Source organism: Lonchura striata, chromosome 1A (assembly GCF_050655825.1).
Source record: "Lonchura striata isolate lonStrDom1 chromosome 1A, ASM5065582v1, whole genome shotgun sequence".
Lineage (NCBI taxonomy): Eukaryota > Metazoa > Chordata > Aves > Passeriformes > Estrildidae > Lonchura > Lonchura striata.
Window position 1 is genome coordinate 43356870 of NC_140741.1, and position 20631 is coordinate 43377500.

The 20631-nt window shown below is 37.5% G+C and overlaps 1 protein-coding gene across 2 annotated transcripts in view; it reads left to right on the plus strand.

Annotated features, from left to right (window-relative positions):
- ARID2 (AT-rich interaction domain 2) overlaps nt 1-20631 on the plus strand; it is a 92068-nt gene that overhangs the window by 68937 nt on the left and 2500 nt on the right. For both annotated transcript variants that reach the window (XM_021547420.4, XM_085570252.1), the window contains 6 exons: nt 238-3071; nt 10387-10535; nt 16010-16148; nt 16247-16332; nt 19634-19757; nt 19848-19939. In XM_021547420.4, the coding sequence (XP_021403095.2) occupies nt 238-3071; nt 10387-10535; nt 16010-16148; nt 16247-16332; nt 19634-19757; nt 19848-19939 (3424 nt within the window). The remainder of the gene's footprint in view (nt 1-237; nt 3072-10386; nt 10536-16009; nt 16149-16246; nt 16333-19633; nt 19758-19847; nt 19940-20631) is intronic.

Genomic DNA, 20631 nt, shown 5'->3' on the forward strand with positions numbered 1-20631 from the left:
AATAGTATTGCAGTATTTCCTTGTATGCCATTCTAGTCTTTCTAGTGTAACCCATAGGCTTGCCAGTCAGCAGACAAGCCATTATTGCTGCATCATTAATTCAGACTCTGTAGAGCCTAGAAAAGAAATTGGTTAATGTAGAATTGCAATTTCAGATCTAGGATTTTTAAAAATTTGTTAGTTAATGTGTTTGAAGTAATCTCTGCTTCCAAACTTTTACTGTGTTTATTTCAACAGGAATCCCTCATGGGCTACCAAGTGTAGGAAATCACTATCAGAGGACCCCTATTAACCAGTCTTCAACTTTGACAGCAACTCAGATGTCTTTTCCAATTCAAGGTGTTCACACTGTGGCACAGACTGTTTCTAGAATTCCACAAAATCCTTCTATTCATACACAACAAAATGCTCCAATGACTGTTATACAGAATAAAGGTCCAATATCCTGTGAAGTAGTCAAGGCTGCAGTAATACAGAGCTCTGTTCCTCAGTCTGCAGTTCCTGTTCCTATTGCAGTAGGAGGAGCTTCTAATCAAAATCACAGCACCCCAGGCCAGCAGCCGTCTGTTACAGTTGTGAGTTCTCAGATGCTTCACCACCAACCTGTAATTCAACAACAGTCCCCACTGCACGCAGTGGTACCAGGACAGATACCTTCAGGCACTCCTGTTACGGTAATTCAGCAAGCTGTACCTCAGGGTCATATATTTGGCAGAGTACAAAACCTACCAGCATGCAGTTCAGCAGTTTCACAGGGTCAACAGCTAATCAGCACATCATCACAGCCTGGGCAGGCATCATCTCAGCAGGCCTCTGCGGGTAACCAGCAACAAGATACAGTCATCATAGCCCCACAGCAGTATGTCACAACCTCTGCATCTAACATTGTTTCCGCCACCACAGTTCAAAATTTCCAAGTAGCAGCTGGGCAGGTGGTTACAATTGCAGGCGTTCAGAACCCACCAACATCTAGAGTAGGGTTTCAGAATATTGCACCAAAGCCTCTGCCATCTCAGCAAGGTCCACCTGCTGTGGGACAGCAGCCACAGCAGCAGCCTCCAGCACCATCCCAGCAAAGTGTAGTGATAGTAAGCCAGCCAGCTCAGCAAGGGCAGGCATATGCACCAGCCATTCATCAAATTGTGCTTGCTAACCCAGCTTCTATTCCTGCTGGCCAAACTGTACAGTTGGCTGGACAGCCAAGCATTACTCCATCATCTTCACCGTCCCCTGGTCCAGTTACAAATAATCAAGTCCCTACAGTTATGTCATCTTCATCTACCACTCCTCAGTCACAAGGACCCCCTCCTACTGTTAGCCAGATGCTTTCTGTAAAGAGGCAGCAGCAGCAGCAACATTCACCAGCATCATCGCAGCAGCAGGTACAGGTACAACAATCGATGCAAATGCAAGTGCAGTCACAACAAGCTAATACAGGAGCTGGCCAGCCCAACTCTGGTGAGTCTAGCCTGATAAAACAACTGCTTCTTCCAAAAAGAGGCCCCTCAACTCCAGGGGGGAAGCTTATACTCCCAGCTCCACAGATTCCTCCACCTAACAATGCAAGAGCTCCTAGCCCTCAGGTGGTTTATCAGATGGCCAATAACCAGACACCAGGTTTTGGAGTTCAAGGACAGTCTCCAGCTCAGCAGCTGCTAGTTGGACAGCAAAATGTTCAGCTGGTCCCAGGTGCAATCCCGCCCCAAGGGGCAGTGCAAACAGTACCCATTTCTAATTTACAGATATTGCCAGGCCAGTTGATCTCAAACAGCCCAGCAACTATTTTCCAAGGGACTACTGGCAACCAGGTTACGATAACAGTTGTGCCAAATACGAGTTTTGCTACTGCAACTGTGAGTCAGGGAAATGCAACTCAGATAATTGCTCCAGCAGGAATTTCAGTGAGTGGAGCACAGACAGGAGTTGGGCTACAGGTGCAAACCCTTCCAGCTACTCAAGCACCTTCAGCTGGACAATCACCGTGTACTGCTGCTCCCCCATTCAAAGGTGATAAAATAATTTGCCAAAAGGAGGAAGAAGCAAAGGAAGCAACAGGTTTACACATTCATGAACGTAAAATTGAAGTTATGGAGAATCCTTCCTGCCGAAGAGGATCTGCAAACACCAGCAATGGGGATGCAAAAGAAAATGAAATGCAGGTGGGAAGTCTTTTAAATGGGAGAAAGTATAGTGACTCCAGTCTACCTCCTTCTAACTCAGGGAAAACACAGAATGAGGCCAATCAGTGCTCACAAGTCAGTAATGGGCCATCATTAGAAATGGGTGAGAACGGAGCTCCTGGAAAGCAGAACTTTGAACAAATGGACACACAGGAAATTAAAAGTGATTTGAAGAAGCCCCTAGTTAATGGAATCTGTGATTTTGATAAAGGAGATTGTTCTCATTTGAGCAAAAACATTCCAAATCACAAAACTTCCAATCATGTAGGAAATGGTGAGATATCTTCAGTGGAACAACAAGGGAATTTGGATGCCACGCAGCAAGATACTGCCAAAGGTGATCAAGGGGAAAGAATTTCTAATGGGCCTGTATTAACTTTGAGTAGTTCACCTGTTGTAAGCGGTACACAGGAGGCTGCAAAACTGTTAAGCCAGCAACTTAGTGGTACCAACACTGATTTACCTAATGGACCTCTAGCTTCAAGTTTGAATTCAGATGTGCCTCAGCAACGCCCAAGTGTAGTTGTCTCACCACAATCTACAGCCTCTGTTATACAGGGGCATCAAATCATAGCAGTTCCACACTCAGGACCTAGAGTGTCCCAGTCTACCCTGTCCTCCGAAGTTCGGTCTACTAATGGCACAGCAGAATGCAAAACTGCAAAGAGGCCAGCAGAGGATAATGACAGGGAAACTGTTCCAGGAATTCCAAATAAAGTAGGAGTTAGAATTGTTACAATCAGTGACCCCAACAATGCTGGTTGCAGTGCAACTATGGTTGCTGTGCCAGCTGGAGCGGATCCAAGCACTGTAGCGAAAGTAGCAATAGAAAGTGCTGTTCAACAAAAGCAGCAGCATCCAACCACGTATATACAAAGCATGGTCACACAGGTATGTTGCAGTGTTCTTTTTATGTTTATTCTGACTGTGATTCTGACTAATACTGTGAAATAACATGACTGAAAATGTGAGCTTGGTCGATATCTCTTGCATAGTATTTAAAATATTCAGGAAATGATACTTTATTGTTCTTCCACAGACGGAAGTTTTAACAGTTTACATATTTCTTCAGTGTCAGTGACAACAGTGGAATTCAAAATCTGTAGCTTGATAATATGCAGTGAGGAAAGAACTTCTGCTCAGTATTTTCTTCCTTAAAGGATGAACTGTTCTGAAAGCAACAATGATGTGCTGGATTGTCTTGTGAAAACATCAGTGTTGTTCTGCATTTTGTTCTTGATCACTTTGAAGTGGTGAATATGTTTTTTTGAAAAAAGCCACACCTGCATCTGGTTGGCTGAAATGAGTTGAGGTTTTTGCATTAGAAGTTGGTCTTCAAGGTCTTGTTTTGTGGGTTCACTACAGTTAGGAGAACGTATTATTTTGTAAATTTGTTGAAATGTTTACATTTATTCACTGCAAAATATTCACAATGCTTTATAATAAGACAGGCATTGTTTTGGGGTTTTTTTCTCTGTTTGCCAAGCTTTGGTAAGAGTTTGTAGGGCTCTTTTATCCCTTGATTGAACTTGCTGAACCTTTTGAAAGTGGTTACTCCCTAACACTTACTAGAAATGAGGTATGGACATCAGGAGTATTTATAAGTAAAATAATTAGAGATTATTCTGTTCCCTAGAATTTATTTTAGTTTTATACATAGACAGAAATTACTCTCCAAAAAATATCCATTCCTAACTTGAGTAGGAGCAAAGGGAATAGAATGGTAGGTCTGGCAGTTAAGTGTTCTGACAGGCCAGAAGAGAGGAAGTCCTGAGTGTATGTTAGTACATTTTGACCTTGGAGTAACAGATCTTAGCCAGTAAGTGCTGGCTAGTGCTGCTTCATTTTCTGTGACAAGTTAGGTTGCTCTTGAAAATCTTTTGACTTTTCTAATTGTCAAAAATTACGGTTAACAGTTAATAAGTTTCTTCCTTTTTTTACTTTCTCTACTTTTTGCTTCTAACTGCGACAGTGCACAAACATAATTCTTAGAATGTATTTGAATGTCATTGAACTCACTCCTAAAATTTTGTTTAGGTTTTATTGGGGGGAGATCTGTATTCTTCTGATATGTTATTTATCTTTGCTCCTTACAGAAATAATTTGATCAAAATTAGTAGTGTCTATTAGCAGCACAGGGACAACATGCTAGGTTTTCTGTAGTGTGGATATATTAGCTGTGCCTTGCTTTTTACACCGAGTGTCCTTATTACACAGTTTGAATTTCTGTTGTAGCTTCTTAAGGATTTGGCTGAAGTACAAAATGGTGTGGGTGCCTCTTGAATGGAATAGGTTTATTTATTCCCTCAATATGTACCTGAAAAGAATTTGCAGTTGTATCTCAAGCAGCCACTATATGTTTAGATTTTAAGAATTTTGAGGAGGAAGTAATGCATTTAACTATTTCATTTGATTCTGATAATGTATATCATAATACTAGAGGGGGAGGAGAGGGGAAAAAGATGTGCTGATAGTTTCTTCTTTACACTATTCCTAGTATCACTATAATTAATAGCTAGTACATTTTTCACTACTTCTGCAAATAGAAGTGCTGCCTGCTGGGTTTGCCATTTGGTAGAAATTTGCAGATAAGAAAAACTTGGTTTTTAATGTCTCCCTACCTGAAAGCTTGCTCATTCTGCTGTCTGTAGGATGCCCTTCCTTTCTGCAAAATTACAAAAATACAGGAGAAATCAGTTAAGTAGTTTTGAACTTGGTGAGAAGTTTATTCATTATTGGCTGTAGCCATATGTCTGTATATTTATGAATCATGTCTATTCATAATATTCCAAGTACAGATGTACAGTTGAACCCATTTTAGTGTACTCTGTTCAGATATAGTGACCATCATTGTTTAGCTTAGCATTTGCAGAGATATTTACCACTTCTTTAAAATCAATACATTGGATTATAAACTACCAAAATCATCCTGGCCAGCTCTTTTTCTTTCTCTAAAGCTGCTGAGCAACTGCAATAGCCATTACTTTTCTGGAAAAGGAGATGTTAAGTATTTCCAATACTAAGTCTGTTTTTAGGAGTATTTTTGAATATCCAGAAATGTAGCTGAAGTCTCATCAACTTGGTGTGAATTTTAGTGATGACTTCATTTCAGATTAGGCCTTGTGTTAGTCTTCTATTTTCTCCCTCACGTTTTTTGAGTCTTCCTCATTGATAAGCTGCTTCCTTGTCCCTAACTTTTTTGAAAGGCAGCAGCTGAGGAGCACTTTTTTTCACTTGAGCATCTCCATTGTTTTATCCTCTCTGAAGTACTTAAGTATGTATTGGCTGTCTTGCAGAAGAAAAAGGGAGAGCATGTTTTTTACTGCAAACATTGTGAAATACAGTCCAGTGGAGAAAAAAGGTGAGGGACAGAGACTAAAGGGATATTAGCAATGGCAAAATTACATAGCTGCTGAAGCTTTTAATGTGTGGCTTCCTGTTTGCTTGTTAGCAAACAACTTGTATTTCAGAGAAGTGTGAAAGGGAGAGAAGAAAAAAAAATTGTAATAAAAGTAAAACCAAACAGGAAGACTGAAAAATGAGGTTCAGGGGACAGAAAAGGAAAGAGAGTATTGGTTATGCAGCTACAGTAGGTTTAGCTGTCACGAGCTGCAGAGAGGAGGAAGGGAAGATGCTTGAAAATAAGGAAGGATGACCAAATAAGGCAGGAGTGGAACAACAATCTGAAAACCAAGGAAAACAATAAAGCATTAAATAATCTTTAAGGGAATGTAGAAGTTAAGAGAAATTTGTTTCCTTATATGAAAGGCAGTTTGAAATGGGATGTGTGCTTGGGGAAAAATGTTAATTTAATTGGCCTACTGAAATCATATACTGGCTTACACTTGGGATAGCCCATGTAAGTGCCATTAAAATACAATTAGACAAATACAGGTTTCTTGTGTATATAATCTGAGATTATTCCCTATTAATTGTATACCTCAGCAAATCTTGTTGAGAAATAACTGTATGTATACTGAATATTTGAAAATGTCTTTCCATATTTTGCACTATGATAAACAGGGGGATCTATTATGTCGGAATAGGTACACATGATACACAGAGTGTTGCAATTTTATTCTTATATCTCTGTCTTTAATTTGTCAGCTCATGCAATGTACTCTTGAGAGGAGACAGAATGGGTACTGTACTTTTTTTGGCTTCCTTTTATTTTGGTGCTCTCTTTCATAGTTTGTTGCTATCCTAAGGCATTGTGTTAGACTGGTGGTTGAAAAAGAAATGAGCAATTACCTATATATCTGTAAGCTTTTCTTTGCCACATTTTCTTATTCCTCTTCAGATGCTTCCAAAACATCTGTTGAACATAACCATGTTGGTTTGTCCCAGTTGGTGTGTATTTTAAATGAATACTCTGATATCATGCCAAGTTCTTAGAATTGAGCATATCTGATTTAAATTGCCTCATCTGGCTTTTAAAATAATTACTTTCTTGCTCATCACTGTCATTCCCTTACAAACAGTGCACACCCATTTCTCTTAAGGCTGCCCACTTGAAACACACTTGTGTTGAAATTTAGGTGGCAAAATTTGTGTAGTCTTGGATATTTGCTCCTGCTCTCTGTTGATTGGAAAGCTGAGAATTACCATGCACCAGAAAGCAGGTGTATAGCTCCAGGAGGTGTAATTCATTCTTAGCCACAGAGCAAATGAGTTTCTCAGCTGGAAGTAGTGAAACACAGAATCTGTGTGCTTTTATTGCCCTTCGCTTGTGAAGCACACTGTTGCAAGGACGCATAAACTTCTCAATAATCTAACAAGAAAACAACATTTATTTTGGTGCCTACTTATCCACTTGATCCCTTTCTCACACTCAAATTCTGCTCCATTTGTTTTCAGCTTATGCATTTTTATGGATGTGTTCATTATTGTGAATAAAACCAAACAAAATTTTGTCATATCAAGCTGTAAATCCTGTTATTCTACTAATAATTAACTGTTTCTTTTTAAATTACATTTATTTACAGTGGCTGTGCACGTATTAGTGGTGGGAAAAAAATGCAGCTTATTGCTTTTAAACTGTATATGGCTGTACATATCAATAGAATCCCCAGCACACTGGGATGCACAGTGTTCTCTTGCTGGTGGCACAACAGGCCTTTTAAATAGAATGTGCAGGTGTCATGATAAAATAGTTATCTGTTCATACATAAAGGGAATAGCATCGTTGGTGCTGTCAAATATAAGTGGAGGCCACATCTGCCCTCAGCTCATAGGGTTTGTTACTCCTACCACACAGGGAGCTTCTATGCCCAAATGTAGGAGCTCTTGTGCATAAAATTAACATCTTAGTAAACAGTCCATTCAAGTTAGTAGAAGGTTCTTAGTTGTACTCTTGGTTATCATGACTAGGTTGAATTTCTTCCCCCTCTCCAATACCTCAGTCTAAAGTCAACCCAGGCTAGATACAAAATCTCTATCTGCTTATTAAAAGTAGGCTCTAGTATCTGCTCCATAAGTAGACTGTACAGGTATTAAGGGTTTGTATTTGTGTACTTCAGGCTTGAGTGTAAACCCTACTGAGATAATGATGGTGCTCTAGAGGTACCTTTCAGTCCCAAGATTCTGTGAGAAAAGGGCTAAGTGGTGGTAGTTGCAAATTGTGTCATGGAGAGGTCTGATTTGATTATAAGAGGGTGTTGTGCAGCACTTTCAAGTGTAGCAGAATACTGGGCATTTGTTTTCTTGGGAAACCTGGAGTCATTAAATGTTTTTACTGGAGGAGGAAATTTTCTGGAATCTTGATGCCCCAGGGAAAGACTTTATGATGTTACTTTTGTTAGACTTAATTAGGGAAAAGTTAACATCTGCCATTGTTTAAAGAAATAAGTGTATTAACATAATAATTGCATATGAGTAAAGTAGGTAGTGCCTAGCAGGTATTTCTAGGTATTATTTCTGTGAGAAAAAGGAGTTGAATTTCTGGAAAACAAAGTCTATACCTAATATTAGTGATATCCCATGTGTCATTCATTATTAAACTAATACATGACAATAGAGGGAAAAGAAAACCAAAAATTAGCATTGATCTTTATGAATCTTTCTGATATCTTGAAATAAGAGAGGAAAGTTTTGTGATATTTCACTGTAAAGCTTTCATTTCTAAAATAAAATAAAAAATGCTAGGGGCAAATGTAACTTTACTTGTTGATTTAAAAATATAATAAAAAAAGCTGATAGGCAAGCATGGATTTGTCTTAAAAAATACATGGAAGTTGTGTCCACCAAGTTTGAGTGAAACTACTCCACAGTAAAGCAGTAAGAAGAGAAGATTGTTTTCAATTTATTAGCTTTTTTTCCTCACAGGAAAAAAATGGGAGGAGACACTAAATGATAACTTTTTGTCATGAAATTTGTTTCTCTTTCTGAGCTCTTTCATTTTCAGCATGCAACATTTTGTGTTGCATATCTCACATCAACTTATTTAAAATAAACAATTTTTCAATGAGATGATATTAAAACCTTTGAATGACACTAGGAGAGCTTGCCAGAGAAACCCTTGAGAAAATTCATAATTCCAGATTAATTGCAGGGTTGGCTTTGAATGGAGTAAATAATACATGAACCACATTGAATGATGAGAATTAAGCAAAATACTGAATTCATTCAGAAGCTCATTTTCTCTTCAGCACATTAAATGAGACAGAAGTTCTACAGGGACAAAAAGTCACATAAAAGACCATCAGAATATGTTGATACTGGGATGCCAAGTGAAAGTTGCAAAACAAGTTATACTGCTGACACTCCATTATTTTACTTGCAGCTTCATTTTAAAAATGTCTTTTTAAGGGGATGTTGATACTAAAAAACTCCACTTATGTTTATCTTTTGTTGGAAGATACCTTGTGAAGGATTAATTAACCCATTCTGTGAAATAGCTTAAAAGTCTTTAGGTGAAAATCATTGCCGAGTTCAAAATAGTTTGAAGTTATGACTAATGGACTCAAGTCCTTTCTTACAACTTTTCATATATGTCAGTGGATCACAGGCATCATAAGCAGTTGTGCTGTACTCAGTTTTGCAGAGTTTTTTCTTATTTTTGTCATGTTTTATTGCTTGGATGTGGGATGTGTTTTGATTTTGATCAGACTTTTTTTGCTGTCCCTTGGGTCATGTTAGTACAGTGGTATACTAACATGTCGTATAATCTGTGATAGTTATTAACTCACTGCCTTGTGTGACTGCTGTCCAGAGTGCCAACAGAGATCAGCAGGAAGAAAATGTACCTTAATATAAAAATGAAATGTTAGAAATTGAAGTTAGCAGTTGGTTTCTTTGTAGCGAAAGTCCAAAGTTTCTCAGTAACAGAGCTTTAAAGATCTAAATGTGTGCACCATAGGAAAGTGTTTGCTTACAATATTCTTACACAGACTTAGAAGCAATTTTATTTGATCTCTTTAGAGTGTGAATTTGTTTTCAAACAGTGGGGAAGAAAAGGATGTTAAGTTTTCATCACTGAATAATATTCAAAAGCTTTATTTTTATACTGTCATCATTCTTACAAACTTCTTGCTGACCAGAGCCTCCCAGGAAAAAAAAAAGAAGAGAAACAATATTCTGGCACAGACACTGTTTTGAAATGGAAAGTTCAGCATTCAGTATCCATTAGTCAGAAGAAGGAACAAAATTAGTTTGGGTTTATATATTTTTAGGTAATTTCAAAGATAATTTTAGTTGAGTGCTTAGTGTTTTGTTATATTGCGGGGGAGCAAGGGGAACATAATTCTGAAATATTTCTGTTTTCATTGTATACAAGTTGTTCAGCATTGTCAGGCATTCTGAGCATGTAGTTTGCTATTCCCTATGCTGATGATACTGCAGTACCTTGAGTTTGCATGAGTTTTTTTCTTTTCTTAAATAACAATGAAGTGGTTGAACAATAATGTTAACCTTTGCTCCACTAATGCCCTTGAGAAATTTCTTTGTAGTGATAATTCTGTATTTGAATTTGGGCATGAAGTTTATTATTTGAATATTAGGAAGTTCTGAATAAGTACTACAGTGTAAAAGTTGTTTGACCCTCATATTACGGTGTCTTACTAATACTTATTCAGAGTTCAGAGTATTAAAAATTGAACACCTGTGTTAAATTAAGGTATAAAACAGAAAGTCTTTTTCAACAAGCAGTAAACTGTATGTCCAGTGTAGAAATAAGTCCTGTTTAAAATTGTTTTTACTTTTTCTACAGAGCACACCCTCAACATCGATACCAACAGTTCAAGTACAGGGCCAGCAGATGAATTTGCAGCCACCTTCATACACTGCAGCAAGTCAACATGCAGAGCAAATGAAAAAACCTGGACAGAACTTCATGTGTCTGTGGCAGTCTTGTAAAAAGTAAATGGCTCCTTTATTTACCTTTTACTGATATGTAACAGATGATTGTATATAGAAGGTGATTCTACAAGTTCCATCCATTCTGTTTCCTAAGTTACCTTATGCTTTGTCAGTGGGGAAAAGAAAAAGTGAAAAGTGTTGAGGAAATTGAATGAGATGGGGGAAGGCAAGACACTTAACTGCTCTCAGTTATACTTTAGAGCATAAAATGAGTATTATGTGACTTTCTTGAAGTATATTGATCCTTTAGTAACAAAAAATAATTGTGTAGTTCAGTTTAAAAGAATTCTGAGCTCTGAAGCATGTTCTCTGTGTTGCAAATATAAAAACAGTTCCTGTACTGTAGTTACAAATCATGTCTTGACATTTTCTTGTGTTTCCAGTTTTGCAAGAGCAGGGTGTTACACTTCAATGTCCTGGTCACAGTCTTATTTAGCTTATGACTAATTTTGGTAATTACACCATTTGTGTTCCAGAGGATGCCGTTGTCTTGAAAGGAAGTAGTAAGAAACTGGGTCTTAAGACTAGACAGCCATTATTTAGATTTTTTTTTTTAAATTTGCTTCTGTTGTACTTAGAGAGGAGTGAACTACCTGACATTTAGATGTAGGCTTATAAAAACTTTATACTACTTTTATGGAAAGTATGTGTATCTTGACACCGATTTTTAAAATAACTTAGGTTTGTGAATATATTTAGTTTGTGGGCGGAGGCAGAGAGTTGGTGAAAAAAAGGTAGGTGTCAAATAGCCACTTTGAAAACTGGAGACAAATTGTGAGTGAGAAAAATTGCATAACATATAGGATGGTACGAAAAGGAGCGACAGCCTCACCACTGTAGGATGACAAAGGGAGCCTAAAGATTTGACAGAAAGCTGGTGGGAAATAAAAAAAATGAAAATATGGAGAAGTTTAACTGTTTGAAACAGATAGTGAAAATAAGACATTTGATCAGAATTATAGGCATACTGAATGAGAGTTAGTATGAAACTCCTGAAGGTATAATTTCTGTTTCTTTCATTCCTTGCAAATATAATTCTAAGAGCATTCAGTCAGTGCAAGAGATCTGGTGCTTTTTAAATCACTGCATTACTTTCAGTTTAAAAGTGATTTTCTTTGTTAGGTGACACTTGGTCGGTGTAAGAAATCTATGTAAGACTTTACTTACTCTGTAGTTTCCTCCCTTACTACTAATAAATAGAACCATAGAGCCATAGTCTGCTGGCTGCACGGTAGGTGCATTAACTCATGCCTAAGTATTGGTGGGTTGTTTGAGGTTGAAATGAAAGGCTGGGACAGTGCCACAGCAGAAGCCTTGCCAGTGTATAACATGTCAAAGAGTTTGCTGAACTACTGTTTTAAAGTATAAGTCATCAACTTCATTCCATGTCTAAGGTTACATAGGATAAGCTGTGGTGGGGCAGGAGGAGGAGCAGTAGTATTAAATTACGTTACATTATCAGTCTTTTTGTAGTCTGTCTTAAAATATAACTCCAGAAGGTTTACCTGAGACCAAAGTTCAGGGCTATAAGGCCATTAATATTTTGCTCCATGCCTACTGTATTGTTTCTGTTCCTTTAGTTTATCTGGCTGTTACTTCCTGTACTGCTTTTTGTTCATGGTTAAATTGCATTCTTTCCAAAAGCTTTCAGAGATTTTTGCATTAATAGATTTAGTTAATATGACACACAACTCTTGTTTTTATGCTGTCACCTTTAAAATAGTTGTTTCAGTCCCAGCCAAAAACCAGGTGAACATTACACTTGACCTGCTCTGTGGTGAGGAGAGAACCAAAATATTAAGTTAGCATTTTCCTCAAATATGTATTGTTTATTCATATTTCTTGAACAGCCTGATTAAAAACAGGTATATCAAATCTCCTGTAGGCTTCCTGGTTCTGTTAGACATAAAGGAAAATCTGGAATTGCCACCTGTTCTTTCTTTTTTTTTTTTTTTTTTTTAGTTCTCAATCTTAGCTGCTTTTATTGAGTAGTTTAAGTGGGAAACAAGAAAATTCTTTTGAGTGGGTCTTTAGTCTGTGTGAATATCACATTCACTTCTTGGTTTCGTTCTCGATTGCTTAGCAATTTTTTCCCCTAGGATTAAGCAAGCAGTTTCATCACAGTAGAATGATAGAATACTGAGGGGTTTTTGTGATATTTGTAGCTAACTGGAAAGATATGACAGGAGGCACATTTGAAAAAATAAGTTTCACCTGTTTCTCTGCATGTTCTTTAGTTTAATTCTCAAAAAACACTAGCATTATGTTTTCCTTCAAAGATGCCATGCAGAAGTCCTTAAACATTTTATTGTGAAGGCCTTAAACATTTTATTGTGAAGCAGGATAAATATGAATAAATAAAATTGTACTTTAAATAACACTGGGACCAATGTTATTTCCTACTGACTAATTTGACTGCTCCAGTTATCAATGTTCCAGTGGTGTGTACTGGTGGTTTGGTTTGGGTTTTTTAGAACCAAATTAGGAAACATCAGACCAAGATTTGAAATGCCACAGATTTAGTAGCGTCTAAAGACTACAATGAGATGAGGCTGAATTATGCAAATAGTTGAAATGATTGGCCTCTGGCAGGTCTGTTCACATTTAATATCTGAAGTGGAAGTAAAATTCTAGAAGGTGTCAGTCAGACCATTACTTTGCATTAAGGATGTAACAGAAAGTAGGTGTTTTCCTTTGAACTTCAGCTGTCTGCAGGTACTGCTAATTGTATGCAGCTTAATTTAAAATCTGCTGTTTTGTTTCACAGGCAGGCAGATGTCTACTCTTGAATTGCTTTGTATTTAAAAAGTAAATTGAAAATGCTATTGGATCTCCAATGCCTGTCAAGTCAGCTACTAATGTTCTGTTCAGCAGTTGAATTAAGTGTGTAACAAGAGTCTAGACTGAACTGACCATATTGTCAGTATGTAAGCTTTTTTTATTACAATAGTTAGGTGTTTCTTTAAGGAAAAACAGTTTTTCTCTGCAAAATGGTACTAAGTTTAAGTCTTTTTAGGCCAGTGATTGAAGTGTGTAACACTGAATATATTACACAGTGAATGAGTCAACATAGCTGAACTAGCTTTATTTTTCTGAAGCTTTGCCATGTTGAATGAAGTGTTTTGCACTGCATTTTGGATTTCCCTTAGGCCATGAAATTTGTTTCATCTATGCCAGAAATTATTCATAAAATGGTTGGTACCAGGCATAAGCTGCTTCCCCTTTATTGTGGGAAGATCTTTCTGTCCTCTGAAACACCCACTGGTGAGCCAGTGTAGATGTAAAACATTTTATTTTCATTTCCTACTATGGGTTATCTGGACCAACAGCATGAGGCAGGCATTTCTTCTTCACAGCTTCCCTTCAATAATAGGTAACTGGCATGTGAAAGATGAATGCTTTTAAAGAGAGTAGTATTTATTGCCAGTGCAGAAGGTAATTGCTGTATTACAGGTGGTTACTGCAGTAGTATTCAGTTTATAACTAAAACTTTGTTTTTATAGTGTTCAGGTATCAGTATCTGTGTGCTTGGGCCTAGGCATCAGTTGCAAGTATATTTGCATAATGGACACTACTGAAATTAGTGGGATGTGGAAGGATCAAAGCACTCACTGATTTGCTGTTCATAAGCTGAGAGTGTGTGAGGGCAGCTGGTGGCAATGACTTCCCAAATGGCAGCAGCTAGGTTTCTAGACCTCTTAGGTCCAAACATTAAGTGGGTATTGATGAACTGGGTTAGTTGTATTGAAGTGAATTTTGAGCAGCTAAATCTTTAGGCCATTTTTTTTCTCTGTTGGAGTAAGGGGCCTAATTTGTAACATCTGTGATACATAAGGTGTATATATATATATAGGCTAAAAAAACGCCAATGTTTTGAGTCATTCACTATTTTCACGCCATGTATTTTGAAATGCAGCAAATCTCCTTTACCAGCTTATATATGTTACAGTAGCAGATCATTTGTCTACATGAGATTGGAGGTAGCTTATGTTGCAGCAGTCATGCATTGGTGGAGCTTGCAGTCTTGAGAAATTCAGGTCACGTAAGGAGTCAAGTCAGGCTCTTGAACTTTAAGGCAAACTTCTAGCTGTTAAGGGAGATTTTTGGGGACAGAGAAGTGGAACAGAGCTGGAAAAACTGGAACTGAACCTGGCAGAAAATAACAGGAAGGACTTGTACAAGTACATTAATCAGAAAAGGAGTGTCAGAGGAGGTGTACCCTTGCTGGTGAACAGATAACAATAAACAAAGCCAGCATGGCTTCACCAAGGCAAAATCCTGTCTGACCAACCTAGTGTCTTTCTGTGATGGAGTAACTGCATCAGAGGGTAAGGGGAGAGCTACAGATATAATTTATCTGGCCTTCTGTAAAGCCTTTGATATGGTACCCCACAACATCCTTCTTCCTAAATTGGAGAGAGATGGATTTGATAAGTGGACTGGTAGATGAATTAGGAATTGGTTGGACAGTCACATCCAGAGGGTGATAATCAGAGGCTAAGAGTCTTGATGGATTTCTGTGACACATGGTGTCCCTCATGGTTTTCTACTGGGACCAGTGTTACTTAATATTTTCATTAATGACAGGGATGAAGGGATCAAGCTCTCCCTCAGCACATTTGCAGATGACACTGAGCTGAGTGGTGCAGCTGACACACCTGAAGCACAGGATGCCATCCAGAGGGACCTGGACAGGCTTGAGCAGTGAGCCCATGGGAATCTCATGAGGTTTGACAAGACCAAGTGCAAGGTGCTGCACCTGGACTGGGGCAGTCCCTGGTGTCAGCACAGGCTGGGGATGAACAGACCGAGGGCAGCCCTGCTGAGAAGGACTCGGGACCCAGCCATGTGTGCTTGCAGCACAGAGAGCCAGTCAAGGGAGGTGATTCTGCCCATCTACTCTGCTCCAGTGAGACCCCACCTGCAGTGCTGCATCCAGCTCTGGGGTCCCCAGCACAGGCAGGACATGGACCTGCTGGAGCAAGTCTAGAGGAGAGCCACCAAGTTGATCAGATTTAAATAAGGTCTGAATCTGACTGCCAGTGGAGAAGGAGAATGGGAGGAGTATAAGAAATTCTCTTGTATAAATATATATTTTATATATAAATATAAAAATACGTAAACATCATCTTGTTTAGCTTTCATAGTTTGTTGCTATATTTTGCTTGTGTTACAGAGAATGGGTCTGTTGGAATTAACATGCATTATTTCTTTGGTGAAGTATAAGTAGAAAATAGAGCCATGATATTTCATTCAGATTTGGAAAAATCATACTGACATTTATTGGTAGCTCACTGGTAATATGTGTACATATTTTTCCCCTCAAAATTTTGCAACTTTCTATTTATCAATGCATGTCTCAATTCAGAAAAAAAAAAAAGGTTAACCACTATGAGTTGATGTTTGTTATATTTGTACTTAACCATTCACTGGGGGGAAAAATAAAATTAAATTCCCCTCTCCTCTTTCTGTAGGTGGTTTCAGACACCATCACAGGTTTTCTATCATGCAGCAACCGAACATGGAGGAAAAGATGTCTACCCAGGGCAGTGCTTATGGGAGGGATGTGAACCTTTCCAGCGGCAGAGATTTTCCTTCATTACCCATTTACAGGTACAGATTGTCTTTTCATATGTCTTCAGAAAACAGTAGGAATTTCATGGTAAATTTCCACACACCATTATTGCTGTCTTTCTCTTTTCCTCAAATAGGATAAGCACTGTTCCAGAGATGCTTTGCTTGCAGGATTAAAGCAAGATGAACATGGACAAGCAGGAAATCAGAAGCCTTCCAATAAGTAAGAGATTTGAGCTTCATTAACAATAGAAAAAATAAGAGAATTAGAAATTATTGAAAGTGTTTGTTTATAACTTGCCTTATCAGGTGAAACTCTGCATATGTAAGAATCTGTAATCAAATTTGAGGTCCATTCCAGTAAGACAAAAATGGGACTAGATTCTGATGTAGTTGCAGTTCCTTAAAAAGCCCCAGGTAATTCTTTAAAGTATGTGGGTCAAAACTCTATGATGAACATTGTTCTCAACATGTTCTCCTATTTTTTTGCCTAACTGGGCAGCATTTTATAACTTTCTTTGTAACAGGGAAGTGCTTGTCATAAAAGTGGAAAGTTATTTATTGTGTATGGTTCATGTGTCACACAGGTGAGATGGATTGTCCTGCAACTTGCTGTATTCTTTCCAGTTTTGTGGTCTAAATTTGGGCTGATTTGATCCAGCAACTGTTGTAATAAACTTTCCTTTAAACATGCAAGCAGGATAAATGATAAAGACTCCTCAGAGTCTTCTGATTTTGTGTTGCTATCTGAAATCATATTTGGCTCTTCCCTTTCCCAGAATGATTTTAACCATCTGGAATTAATATTGCAGAGTGCAACCCCATTGGTGTGAGGTTTTGGGGCTGGCTGTGTTAATAGTGGAATTGTTCAAGGTTCAGTTACTTGTTTAAGTGTGTTAAGACCTGGTCTTTGTTAGTAACTGATTGGAACCACTTTAGATGTAATTACATAGTCCCAGGCAGATTTTTGCAGTTCTGTTTTGTGGCTTGTAAAACTGCTACCAAGCTGCTGGAGGAAGCAGAGCAAGTCAAGTTACGAAAACTGAGAAATTTAGTTTGAGAATTCTTTTATTTTTTAATATAAAAAACATCTTAACACAGAATTGCTTTATGGGGCCTTGTTTCATTAAACTGAGCAACACTCAGATCTTGGAAAACCACAGAAAGAACTCAAGCTGTCTTACAGGTTCATGGTTGAAAGCTGTCTTACAAGGTCTTGGCTTAATTTACTTTTTTTCTGAGTCCTAGAAGTGTGTCAGATATATCAGCTCACAACTGATACTCCATATCATTAAACTCTTGTATGGAGCTCTGGAACAGCTGAAAAAAACCTGATACTGAGACAAAGCATGTTTTAAGCCATCAACTTGTAGGCATTTATTAGGTGAACTCTCTTCACTTAATCCCTCACTATTTAGTAAAATATACACTTAGCTCAGAGACTTCAGATGGTGTTGCCAGTGCTGGAAACAAAACAGAGCACAGTGTAACAGATGAGGGCCCATTCCCTGATCATCCTTTCTGTCTATCCTAACACCATACCCTCTTGAAAAAATCTGTAATGGCTTTTCTAGAACCAGTTAGGCAACATAAAGTATATAACATAACATTACTGATAACATTACAGAATGGTTTTATACCTTAATTCTGTATTTCAAGTTCTATTATTTTAACTCTTCTGATTTTCAGAGGTAGCTGAGTATTACATTCTGAAAGTTCAGGTAGCACTACCAGTTTAACTGTGTGTTGACTGTAGCTTTATGCATTGGAATCCTTTTGGATTCACGGTGATTTTTTTTTCCTTGTTGCCACTGAAGCATAGGTGAATATTCTTAAAGCTCTGTGGGAGTGAGGCAGGAGATTACTTTAAATCATAACATAAATGGTAGGGTTTGAAGTTAAGTTGATAATACAATTTTAAAAATTCAAGAAATCTAGATGTTTCAAGAGAGAGATACTTGCCCACAGACACAAGTCAGTTCACTTGATGTCTGAGTGACTCTATAGATTTTTCTTCAAACTTAGAAGATAATTTTTAATATGTTCCTAATTTATTGCAGTTGTCCCTTTTTCAGTATTTCTAGAATACTAAAAATATTTTAGTATTTCTAAAATATTGTATGATAAATGTTGAAGAAACATTCAGGACAGCCTCCATTGATGAATCCTTGTGCTTCTCAACATAGGGGAAGCAAAATGTTCCAGAAATTCAAAATGAAGACAGACAATAATTATTTTATTGTGGTACTCAGTCTTCTATAAACATGTCATTGCCCACCAGTTTCTTAATTCAGTTCCTGCCATTCTCCTTTAATATCATAAAACCTTTAACTTATTTCATGTATTACATATTTCATTTTATATATTTTTATATTCCATATATTATTTCTATTTGGGGAGATGATAGAATGATTATGAGCTAAGGTGTTAGGAAGGGCTCTGTCTGTTACTACAGTAACCCAGTTTTTAGCTGGGCTTCCTTGCTGTTAGAATCTCAGATTACCAAGAAGGTCTCTCTAGTCAGAGAATTCAAGTTTTATTCTTAGAATGTTCACTTTCAATATAAGATACCTAAATTAAATTCCTACAGGCGTTCATTAAAAAAATACAACATTTACATTTAATTTATGCCACATTTACAAGTAAGTACTACTTATACTTCTTAACCAAGTTCTACTAAGGTATGAAAATACTTCATAATAATATTGTTCAAAATATTGAAGTGTGCTGATGTTTTTCACCCCTAATACTTCAAATTGTTTTTTAGGATGACATTATGAGTAAATCATTAGGTGAAGTTGCATATTTATACATTCTGAACTCTGATGGCATGAGTAATTTCCAAGTTTTTACATGAAATACCACTTTGACTTCAGTGTTAATACTGAAAATGGAGAAATTCCTTCTGCTATATTTGTTATACCCTGCCTAATTTATTAATGTCAGTTTAAAAGCTGCAGTAACAGGTAATTGGTTTTACAAATGTTTGATCTGATTCAACGGTTACATGTTTTATGTCTTATAACATAACTTATTTTATATTGCTCCTCACTAATCACAGTTAATACATATTTTATATTTTCTTAGTGTGTAATGGTCCCAATGAGCTGTGTCAGGTTTTGAGTAGTTATTCTTTAAGGACCTTCCCTGGCCAAATCTCAGATGGCATTTGCATAGCTGATATCACAGTTTCTGGCTGATAAAACATCCCTTTAAACTGGTACACTTCAGGAAACAGCTGTGTTATTAGTACAGTATATTACTTTTCCATCACAAATGTCAGAGGTGATGAGCAATACTTCTTCAAGAGAAGTGTTTTTTCACATAAAGTGCATGACTCTTCTTAAGGGTTTACAGTGAGGCTTATCTCTGTGGAACCAATCATGTATCAGCACCAAGGGTTAATGGATCTTTGTGTCTCTGTTCAGATAGGTTAAAAATTGTAAGATAAGCTTTCCAAGTTGTTAATTGTCTAGAAAGCAGCACAAAGCTTATTTTTATTAATTCTTTTTTTACTAATGTAGGCAGCCAGCTGCAGGGGCTACTGCTTCTACTCCCAGAGCACAGAAGGCCATTGTGAATCATCCAAGTGCTGCCCTAATGGCATTAAGGAGAGGATCAAGAAACCTTGTCTTCAGAGATTTCACAGTTAGTATTGTTTGAATCAAGTATTAGATACTAATTGTTGACTACTACTAACTGCAGGGCTATTACATTTTTTTGTCTTTACTTTCTTAGGATGAAAAAGAGGGACCAATAACTAAACACATCCGATTAACAGCTGCCTTAATATTAAAAAATATTGGTAAATATTCAGAATGTGGTCGCAGGTAAGCACTGTATAATTTTTCTGGTATCAGTGGGCACTGTTGTTTCTGTTCTTTCCAGTACCAAACAATAGGTAGGTTTTACCTATCTTTAAAAAACCCAGTAAGTATCTTGACAGTACACTTTCTCTATCACTTCTGCACTGTGTCCTTCCCCACATAAATGCTCTGTGTCATCTTACCTAAAGACAGCATTTGTGATCCAGATGATTGAAAAGTGGCTGACAAATTTGGCCAGTTAAATTTTAGGAGACAGATGAGAGAAACCTTTGCTGTCCTTTTCCTCCACAGCAGTACTGCATGATTCTGAAAATTAATTATTGTGTAAACAACTTCCCACTGGCCGTACCATTTAAATTCAGTTGAGAAAGAGGCAAAATGAGCTCTTGGAAACACCATCTTAAGTTGCACAGGGAGGGGCACAGTTGTGTTTCATACTTTCTGCCTCTCTATTGCTTTCCTCTCCAAACTTGGGTTAATGCTGATAAATGACCCAGCTTCCCTTTTACTTATAGAAGATCCTTCAGTAAGTAAACAGTCCAATACTGACTCATGGTACTAAGCAGGAAATGCTCTTTTGATAAAAAAGTAGTAATTACTTACTGTGCTAGTGATCACCATGCATGCTGCTTCTTGTTTTTTTCCAAGAACTTAGAAGCTGAGTGTTTTCTTGGTTTTGTTTTGTATTAGTTTGG